This window comes from Heterocephalus glaber, unplaced genomic scaffold (genome assembly GCF_053883595.1).
Source record: "Heterocephalus glaber isolate CG9 unplaced genomic scaffold, H.glaber_assembly_v1.0 deba00001452, whole genome shotgun sequence".
NCBI classification, from domain to species: Eukaryota; Metazoa; Chordata; class Mammalia; order Rodentia; family Bathyergidae; genus Heterocephalus; species Heterocephalus glaber.
In genome coordinates this window covers 15,539,004-15,549,585 of record NW_028258302.1, presented here as the reverse complement: position 1 = coordinate 15,549,585, position 10,582 = coordinate 15,539,004, and the positions used below count along the sequence as shown (strand labels likewise).

Here is a 10,582-nt window from a genome sequence, read left to right as displayed (position 1 = left end):
GACTTGTGAGACTTTTATTGTTTTCAAACTACTATAAAGCTTGACCTTTTGTGTGGAGAGTGGGAAATACTAGTCCTGTTCTCACAAACGGCCCTTAGTTGGCTAGGGATTTAGCTCAGTAGTTCTGCCGCCTGCCTCACAAGCACAAGGTCCTAAGTTCTATCCCCAGTACCAAAAACAAATGGCCCTTAATACGCTTTCTCCATTAAGTGGTGGCATCCTGGACCCTGCCATATCTTTTCTATATTTCAATTTAAACCTCCACAGTGTAAGTCCAAATTTAACATTCTGATGAGGCAGGAGGATGCAAGTTAATGATGAACCTGGGCAACTTGGTGAGATCCTGCCTCAAAATTAAAAAATTAAGAAAGGCCTGAAGATTTAAGTCAGTGCAAAGGCCATGGGTTCCATCCCCGGTACTGAAAAAATGATGAAAACTTGAGATAATTGAGTCTCCACGAGGAAATTCCAGGCATGAAGAGCATGCTAGCTCATTGAAATAAAGTGCATTTAAGTAACAAAAGAATTGATGGTAGGGCCAGCGGTTTAGTTCAGTAGTGCCACTGCCTGCCTCACAAGCACAAGGTGTCCTGAGTTCAATCCCTGGTACCAAAAAAACAAAAGCAAAAGAATTGATGGTAGTCTAGGAGGGAAAAAAACAAAACAAAACTTGGAAATAGATGGCAAAGAGAGGATCTCTATTTTCTTAGTTTTTTGTTGTTATTTTTGTTTCTTATTTGTGTGTGAGACAGGGTCTCTGTAGTTCAGTCCTGCCCTGAGCTCTAAATTGTCCAGGCTGGGCTCAGATTTGGAAATCTTCCTGCCTCAACCTTCTGAGTAGCTGGAAAGCCTGGGATTATAGGCATGTACCACCAACTATCCCCTGCTTTCTTAGAAATTTCTAATGCTAAGACAACCCATTTACCTGAAGGCAGACTCAATCTTAATCACTTCTATCTCTAGACTATCCCTTTCCTCTGGCTCCAGACTAGAGTCTGTTCCAACATCTCTGCTGGAAGTTTAATTGGAATATGTGAAGGCTAAAATGCTTGTTGTTCTCCCAAAGAGCCGCTTCTACAGTTTTCCCAGTAAATAGGAGGTTGGACTTCCATCGTTTCACAGAGGAAAAAAAAAAATCCTTGACATCTTTCATTTCCACATCCAGCCTGTTAGCCTCCTCTTCAGAAAATAATCATCAGCTGGGCATGGTAGTACATGCCTGTGTTCCCAGCACTTGAGAGGCTGAGGCAAGACGATCACTATGATTTTGAGGCCAGCCTGAATTGCATAGTGAGACCCAGTCTCCAAAAAAAAAAATCTCAATCCAGCCATTACTATAATTCAAGATACTATCATATCCTTCCTGCATTTTTTTTTTATAATACAGGGTCTCGCTATATAGTTCTGGCTGGCTTTGACCTCACTATGTACTCCAAACTCGCAGCAATCCTGCCTCAGTCTCCCAAGTGCTGGGGTTACAGACGTGTGCCACCACATCCAGTTCCTTCCTATATTCTACAATGCTGTCCACACTGGCTTTCCACTCCCACTTTGCTCAGTTGAATCTCTTAATACAGCAACCATAATGACCCCTTGAAAACCAGAGCAAACTCCAGTGTTTCTCTAAGTAAAAGTCCAAATCCTTACAACTTGTATACAAGGCCCCCATTTATCTGCTACTTTTCCAACACCATCTGTCTCCATGACTCACTGCACTACACAGGGCTAATTCCACTTTGGGGATCTTTATAGTATTTGTTCCCAGTGCATGAACTTCTCTAACCAGGTAGCTGTATGGCCCAAGTCCTCCAGGTCTGTTCAGATACTATAAGGGCTGTGGCTGTAGCTCCATAAAGAGCATGCACAAGGCCTCAGGTTCAATCGCCAGCACCCCCGGGCCCCCCAAAGAGATACCAATTTCCGGGGCCGGGAATTTAGCTCAGTGGTTCCGCTGCCTGCCTCGCAAGTGCAAGGACCCGAGTTCAATCCCCAGTACCAAAACAAACAAAAAAATAAATGGTAGAGTACCAATTTCTACTAACCTGCCTTGTTTTCCTTCTCTGCCTTACAGCACTTGTTACCATCTGGTTTACTGTATATTGCTTTTTTTTTTTTTTTTTTTGGTACTGGGGATCCAACTCGGGACCTTGCCTTGCAAGGCAGGCGCTGAAACCACTGAGCTAAATCCCCGGCCCTTGGTCTACTGTATATTGTACTTACCTGCACTCTACTGGAATGTAAAATCTCTGAAACCAGGGAAGTTAAGTTCCCTGCTATATCCCTGTGCTAACATAGCCTGGCACATGGTACTTATTTAAGAAGTAGTTGAGTGATATTATAGAAATTGGCTACATGCAGCTGCTTTTTATGAGGTTAATGTCACAAGATACAGCTTCTCTATTCATCCCCTTAGGGATCATGGGAGAAAGTTCAATTTCAGGTTTGAGGAGAAATCAGGCAGCAGCAGAAAATGATTTCAAACACTTTGAAGTGAGACTTGAGATGGTTTTCTGTTGAGTACCTACTTAAATGCTGGACATAGTACATCACAATTGACAGCAGCCTTGTGGCTGTGAATTTGGTGTTCTGGCTCCCATTTTACAGTTGGGAGAAAAGGCTGTCCAAAGTGAATCCCTGATTAAGTTCATATGCTAAGAAAGGCCCACCTGACTGGGCCCTGAGCTCTTCCCAATGTACCACAGCACACTTCCTCTCTAGTTGGGAGGACAACCAGGAATAACTGAATCTAGTTGTGGTGTATAGCAAGCAAGATTTGTTTTTATTGGATCTGCCATGAGGTGAAATTGTCCCAAGAATTTCAGTCAAGTGTGTATCAAATTAAGTGTGGCTGTTAATATTTGGGTCAGGGACCAGAAAGAATAATTAATATTTCTCTATTGAGAGAAAAACCTTTTATCAACCAAGATGCCTTCCTAGGACTTGTCTGGAAAAAAACAACATGGGAGGTTTTTCACATCTATATTTTGGCAAGCAATACTGCTAATGGCTATTTTTTGCTCTCTGCCTCCTGAGCTCCATTTTCTAATCTAGAAAGCGCATTTCTGGGCTATACAAGGAGCATTACCTAGGAGTTCGGTTTCCTGGGTTTCCTGGGTTCCTTTCATCTGCTCCCCTGCAATGCAGTGGGGGCCTAGCCTGGTCTCCAGTTTCTGACTGGAGCTACTACAGCCAACAGAACTGCTAACCACTGAGCTGAGAGTAATTTGCTTTTGAGAAGTAAATAGAACCTTGCCAGTAGAGAACTTAGGGGTGTGGCCAGTAGTTCTTTTCCCAGGCTCCTCCCTTCCCACCCCCCACCCCCCCCAGTGACCTTAACCTTCTTTCATAGCTGGACAGCAGCCAAGTCCAGCCTAAATAATACTCTCAACCTCACTGGCTCTTTAGCTTTGCAGCCACTGCCACCCCCAAGTGGCTAAGGCCTTCACACCAGGCCTCACAGTGGAATCAAAGTTTTCTATTAAAAATCAAACACTGAAGGAAGGATGAAAACTGACTGTGATCTTTGAAGCATCAGTGTTGGCTCCTATAATTAGAGGCATGGCAAAGTCTTTGACCTGGAATGGATGGACATATTCAACAGATCCAACAGAGGTAAAAAATAAATGTACAAGACTGACTGGTGTGACTCCAGGTGTCAGGATAAATATGTCACCAAACACAATGTGGAAACTGCCAATGAATGTCGTTTTACCTATAGTAGAAAGAAGTAGCATAAAGTTCTGGTGAGGCAGCACTGCTTGTCATCAAGTGCACTAGCCTTGGCTGCTAACACTTGATAGTGCCATGATTCAGGCCAGTATGGTCACTTTTGCCCTACAATGGAAACCCACATCCCAGATCAGGGTAAGCAACTCCAGTTTGTGGACAAGGGTTGTAGGATTCTCACCATAGGATTCTTAGTAAATACTTCATTTAGCTCTGTGGGATGAAAGGAAGAGAGGAAAAGGAATAAACCTGGGAAAAATTAAAATAATGTGGATTGACAGAACCAGCACAGGAAAACTGGGCATGGTATGCACCCCTGTAATCCCATCACTCCAGAGGCTGAGCCTGGGCTGTATAGTGAGTTCAAGGCCAGTCTGAACTACATAGTGAGACCCTCTCTCAAAAGCAAAAAAAAAAACAACCCCACAAAAACCCAACCAAGTCCCATCCCTGCCACTCACTGTATGACTTTTTGGTCCAGTCAATTTTCCCTTTATAAGCTTTAGTTCTATCATCCATAAAAAATAGGTATCTAGGGCCAGGGATTTAGCCAGTGGTTCCAGCACCTGCCTCACAAGCACAAGGTCCTGAGTTTGATCACTGGTACCAAAAGAAAAAAAAAGTATTTGGGGCCAGGGATTTAGCTCAGTGGCTTCACTGCCTGCTGCGCAAGCGCAAGGAACCGATCCCCGGTACCAAAAAAAAGTATCTAAAGCTGGGCATGGCACACACCTATAATCCTAGCACTAGGGAGGCTGCAGGCAGGAGGACTGCCTGAGTTCAAGGCCAGCCTAAGGCTACATACTGAGTTCAGGGCCAGCCTGAACTACAAAGGGAGACCCTGCCTCAAAAAAACAAACAAAAAGTAGGTATCTAGTTAAACTGATTTATTCACTAGATCTTTACTGAAGAGACCATCTCCAAGGCACTGTCCTAAGCACTGGGAATACATTGCTGAGCAAGAGTCCTGCTCTTCCATTATATTCAGAAACTTACATTCCAGAAAAGGGAAACAGACAATAAACAAGTAAAATTCATGGACAGGATAAGCAAATAGTGTTCAGTGCTATGAAGAAAATAAGAGTGATGGGATAGGACAGGGAGACATCTGTGGCTGGGTAGTCAGAGAAAGCCCCTCTGAGCAGGTAATATTCCACCAAGCCCCAAATATAGTGGGCTGGCTTGATGGCAGAATGTTTCAAACAGGAGTTAATAGCAAGAGCAGCACCAGGCAAGTTCAGGGAACAGAAATGATGTACCCTCTTGAATTCTAGAAATAGTGGTGCATTGCTTTGTTTAGGGATTTCTATTACGAAACTATTTGTTGGTGGTGTGAGGTATCTGCTCCTTAATGGAAGTGGCTGGGGAAGTGTAGAGTCTGGAGCCCTGGGATATGGCTGTCTCACACACTTCCCACAGATCTGGTAGTTCAGCTGGCTTCTTGTGTTGATGCAGCCTCCATTTTAGCTGCAGACTCTAAAAGCAGACTGAGGAGAGCTGCCTATTTCACCTCTCATAACCTTAGTGCCCCAGACCCCTTCCCATCCCATCTAACCACCTCTGAACCTGAAGAGCCACGGATCCAGGGCTTTGAGAACACAAAATTCAGCGTCCTTGTTTTCCTGTCAGAGCAGGAGCCAGAAAATGAAACAGGAAACAGGGCGGAAGGGGCGGGGGTTGGGTAGCAGAGAAGGAAAGGAAAGAGAAATTGCAGGAAAGTGGAGCTGAAGATCTGGACAAAGTCCTACCGCTAAAAGGGTGCCAGTTGAGCTTTTAGAAAACATTCTGACTTGTCACAAAAGACTGGCCTTTTCACAAACAGATTTTTTAGGGACTCTGCTGTGGACAGAACCCTGAGAATACATGGCTTTTTTTTCTTTTGTGAATTCACAATGCAAGGACAGTCCATTTCTCAATTTTAATCTTTGCAAATAGAGTGGGGCTTGGAGCCTCATAAGCTTCTAGAGATTCAAGTCACAACCTTGGGATCCAGTCACAAGAGTGCCCTGAGACTTTGCCATTTTACTAACAGGCCTCTGGAGCTGAAAAAAAAAAAAATGCATGCCACTGAAAAACCTGGGAGGAGAAGCCTTCTAAACTTCATTTTTTCCCCCCTTCTCCATCACACAACCACTAAAATATGCCTCCTTCATCCACCTTACATACAACAAATATTTGGGGTTAGGTCTCAGGACATGAAATGCGTTACAAAGAATCAAAAGATACAGTCTGTGCCGCGCCCCCTCCGCCTCCCCAAGAATTGAAGTGGGCTAGTTTTCTTTGCCTAGAGAGATAGCAGCCATCTCTTTGTTCCCACCCACTTTAGTGGCAGTTAGAGAAGATAAACCCCTCCCTCGGGCAGGGCTGTGGCCAGAGTCTAACTCAGACCCTAGCTTCGTTTTGGAAGGCAGATAACTGAAACCACAGAAGGCTTTGGAATCCTAAGAAACGAGAAATCCACCAACGGAGAAGGATTTATTATCTGTTTCTTTTAAGGAGGGTGCAAAGTTGTTCTAACAGTTTCCGTTACAGGGGCACCAACTGGCCGCTCCTTCCTAACAGACGATTTTGTTGAGTTAGCTTCCTTTTATCTGGTCCTATTTCCCATGAAACTGCTTGAGTGAAGGGAGGAGTCCTAGAGGTGTCTCTAAGGTTTCCTTCACCATCCTCACAAGCCACCTGAGGTAGGGTGGAGTACTGAAGCAAGATAGAGGTTCCTGGTAGCAAGGAGGGGAAAGTCAAGGGGATCCCCCACTTTCTTCACACCCAGGACGCAGGGTGCCACTGCTGGCCACACAAACCCCAAAAAGGCTTCTGACTATTCATTGAAAACCTACTGTGTACCAGGCACTGTGCTGAGCTGTTGTTGCCTGACAGAAGGGAAAGCGAGGCTCTGGCTTCTGTGAAGAGGCAGCGGGGCACCTTTCAACCACAAGAGCCTCAGCCCACATTGGGAACTCAGTGAACGGGGCAAGATGGAACTGGGGCGAGAGCACTGACTCTGAGACTGCAGCTCCGGCGTATTACTGAAGCCGAGGAAGGGGGCTGGAAGGAAGTCGAAGTGCGAGAAAGAATTTCTCAGGTGACACCAAGGCGGAAAGATGCTCCGCAGAAATATGCTGAACCGTGGTCCCCGCCCCGCTCGCCCGGAATCAATATGGCCGCCGCCGAGGGAGGTGGGACAACCCCGAGTCCGTGCAGGAGCGGGGCGGAGACGCTATCGGCGGAGCTAGCACGCAGGCGTGGGCAGCTCCGGATCCGGATGGAGGTACTGCGGTTTGGTTCCGGCCGGAGCATTCGGGATGGACAGGCACAGGAGACCGGGTTACCGGTTTTCGAGTCTTGGATCTCTGGGAGGGAAGAAAGCTGTCAAACGGAGGCTTAGAGAAATGAGGCGGAGGCTGCGGAGAAGGGTGGAGCCCCACCTCTCCGCCATAAAGTCCCCGGGCGCCGCCTCTTCCTTTACGGCCTCCCGCCCTCGCCTGCTTCCGGCCCTGTTCCTAGTCAGAACTCCACTGGCTCCCTCGGGAGTATCCCTTGGGCCGTGGCTCCTTTGAAATGAGGGTTGGGGCTGTGTCCCCGGTAGGGACTGTCCGAAAGGAGCAGGCTAGCATGGGCTTCAGACACGGCTGGGGTGGCCGAAGGCGACTCCAGGCTCGGGACGGCCCGCGAGGCCTTAGGCCCTGAAGAACGCTGAGCGACGCCGCCCCTCTGAAGATGTTAGTCTTACTCAGAGGGTCTAGTTCATAGTCTTTTCCAAATTCTCAGGGCGTACTGTAAGCATACAGCAAATACATGCTGTATCACTGGAGGAAGTACTGGGCTAGGCCTTGGACTTGGCTTACAATCCTGTCTGGGAAAGAGCACGTACCCTTTGGTTGTGGGTGATGTTTCACAGGCAGAGATGAGGGTCAAGTAGTCGTGGGTGTGTCACTTGGCCCCAGTGAGCCTCAGTTTACACGTCCATAAAATGGCGATGGTAATTATACAGTCCTGACAGTCTCTAATGAGATCTTTGGATCCTATTTATCTCATGGGAAAATAAAAGTGAAACTACTTGATCTGTAAATGCCTTGCCATTAAGAGAGTCTGATTTGGCAAGGGGCTTGATGGGAAGTGAGGCTGGAAAATAGCTGAAAGGGAGAATTGACTGGCTTTCTTTTGCTTTTACTTGGTTTACCTTAAACTAAGTGGATACAAGTCTGTGGTCGCTGAGGCCAGAGTTTGACCCTGGAAAGGAAGAATGCAAGTCTGGTCACGAGGCAGAGGTGGGTTAAGCACTTTTCTGTTCCCAACTTCTCTTCTGCATGTGAGTAGAAGCCAAGGAAGGGAAAATAGTGAATTCAACCCAGAATAGAGTCAGGTCGGGTGTGCCTGTTTCTGATTTCTCTCGATTCTGCAAGATATTGGAGATAATGAGTAGAATCAGAAAATAACACTGCCCTCTGGAGTTTTGACTTTAAACTGAATTTTCGTGAGTGAAACCTGTGTGGCGTTAGGGCCCCTCCCTTCCTCCTGACCTCGTGGTGATGGAGTAAGCAGCAGGCGCCCCCTTGTGCCAAGTAGAGAGTACAGTTGCTACTGGCCAACCTTGATCCCTTTCTGGAGAACTTTATTTTTCTGCAGCTACTTTTACTTTGTCATTTTGCTTTTTACATGAGATATGATGGGAGGAATACTTGAGCAGTGATTTTACATCTAGTCAGAGAACTGGTGGTGCTGTGTCTTGTCTCTACTATTTCTGCTTAAGGTGCTTGTTTGAGGCTGGGCATAATGGCACACCCCTGTAATCCTGCCTGCTGGGGAGGCTGAGGCAGGAGGATTGCAAGTTCAAGCCCAGCCTGAGCAACTTATCAAGAACCTGTCTCAAAATAAATTTTTAGAAAGGGCTGGGATGTAGCTTGGAGGTAGAGTGCTTCAGTCCCCAAGCACACGCGCGCGCACACACACACACACACACACACACAATCCTGTGTTTGTTAATCCCTGGGAATACAGTTATTGATAAGAAGCCCCTGCCTCATAACCTGCAGAAGTGACAGCAAGCCAGGAGTGATGGCTCCTACTTGGGATCCCAGCACTCTGGCAGACTGATACAGGAAGATCAAAAGTTTGAGCCCATCCTGGGTGACTTAGCAAGACCCTGTCTCAAAATAAAAAATAGATAAAAAAGGCTAGGGGTGTAGTTAAGTGCAAGGCCCTGGATTTAATCTCTGGTACTACAAGATAAATTTCTAAAAGGCACAGGGCAGTGAGGGCATAGCACATTGTTTAGAGAGAATAAGCTGAAACAGCTGAAACCTAAAAGTTTGATAGGTATTGGCCAGATAAAAACAGAAAGAAGTGGGCCAGGGATTTAGCTCAGTGGCACTGCACCTGCCTCACAAGCACAAGGTCCTGAGTTTGATTCCTGGTATCAAAAAAAAAAAGGCTTCTACCTTTGTCCTTTTTTTTTGAGACATAGTCTCACTATGTAGTCCAGACTGGCCATGAACTTCCAGCGGTCCTCCTACCTCAGCCTCCCAGGTGCTGGGATTAGATGTGTGTGCCACCATGCCCAGCTTAATATTTTTTCTTTTAGGCATAATTCTTCACCTCAAATCAATGAGCTACTTCTGATGCTCTTCCCTTCCTTTCTAATTTCCCAGGGTGGTATTTGAAAGTTCTGCAGGAACCACTGCCACTATTAGCCCCAAGAATTGTAAAAAGTGCCTTGAAGTGCGTTCCTTGCCTCAGAGTGGCTTTCAGTTGTTTATATGTTGCTGCTACTCGAAAAAAGGAATGGAAAATAAGGTTTTCTTCATCCCTAGTAGTAGGTTCTGTCTTCACCCTAAGTTTGTTTTAGCAGTGGGAACTGGCTGAAGTCCTTCTGAGTGGTGGTTTTCTTTTCCTTCTCCACTTAGTTTTACAGACCAGCTGAACACGCATCAGAGAGCTCAGCTGGCATGTGTAGTCAGTAGGATCTTCCGGTATGGTTTGGGCCCCTCTTTTGGGACTAGTTTGGGAGCTTAGTGTATTATTCTGGGCAAGAGGAAAAGGGCACACACCAAATAATAGCAACCACAACATAGATTTGTGTAATACTTCACACATTAGGCCATTTCACCATCATAATAATTTTGTGAGATAGGAAAAAAAGATATTCTGATCTCATTTTATACATATAGAACTGAGGCTCAGAGAGACCAAATAAGAATTTGTAAGTGACAGAGTCAGAATTTGAACCCAGGTTTTTAGTTCCTGCATAAGAATACACAACAGGATTTTAAAGGTTTTCTGTGAGCTTAGTTTTCTAGCTTAAGGCTTCTCAGTATGGAACTTGTCTAACATGAATACAGTGCTTCAAAGTGCCACTCAATGGTCCCAACTGCCTTCAAGATGCTTTTCCCTCCTCTGGGAAGTTGATAGGCCAATACTTATCAAACCTTTAGGTTTCAGCTGTTTTGGGAATTCTCTTATTCTCTCTAAACAATGTGTTGTGCCCTCACTTCCCTGTGCCTTTTAGGAATTTATCTTGTAGTACTAGAGATTAAATCCTGGTTAAGCTTGACATGGTAATGCTGAAGGAGGGAGGTGCTTCCGGTGAAGGACATTTTCAATCCTTTGGTTTTAGCCTATATGTGATATATTCTTCCTTGGGTTTTGGAGTTTAGAGGTACAAGGAAGATCAGTCCTGGTACCAGGACACCTGAATTCCTGGTAGGTGAGAGGATGTGGCCCCTGGACCCATACCGGAAAGAGGTGCTGAGGTTTGCGATAAGATGCCGTGTCCTGACTCTGATGCTACAGGTCAGTCTCAGATCCTTTGTCTTGAACATGCTGTTGCTACATGACTGCCCCAGGCACAAAGATTAGT

At 45.8% G+C, this 10,582-nt stretch overlaps 1 protein-coding gene across 14 annotated transcripts in view; it reads left to right on the top strand.

The window, feature by feature from the left end:
- The first annotated feature begins 6,271 nt into the window (after positions 1-6,271).
- Pigv (phosphatidylinositol glycan anchor biosynthesis class V) overlaps positions 6,272-10,582 on the top strand; it is a 48,152-nt gene continuing 43,841 nt past the window's right edge. For 2 of the 14 annotated variants that reach the window (XM_021263124.2, XM_004850674.4), the window contains exons 1-2: positions 6,273-7,050; positions 7,918-7,994. In XM_021263124.2, coding sequence (XP_021118783.1) covers positions 7,029-7,050; positions 7,918-7,994 — 99 coding nt within the window. In that variant the 5' untranslated portion in view covers positions 6,273-7,028. Of the gene's footprint in view, positions 7,995-10,379; positions 10,516-10,582 lie in introns of all 14 variants that reach the window. The other 12 variants (XR_002396995.2, XM_021263126.2, XR_002396994.2 and 9 more) reach the window with 10 other exon arrangements.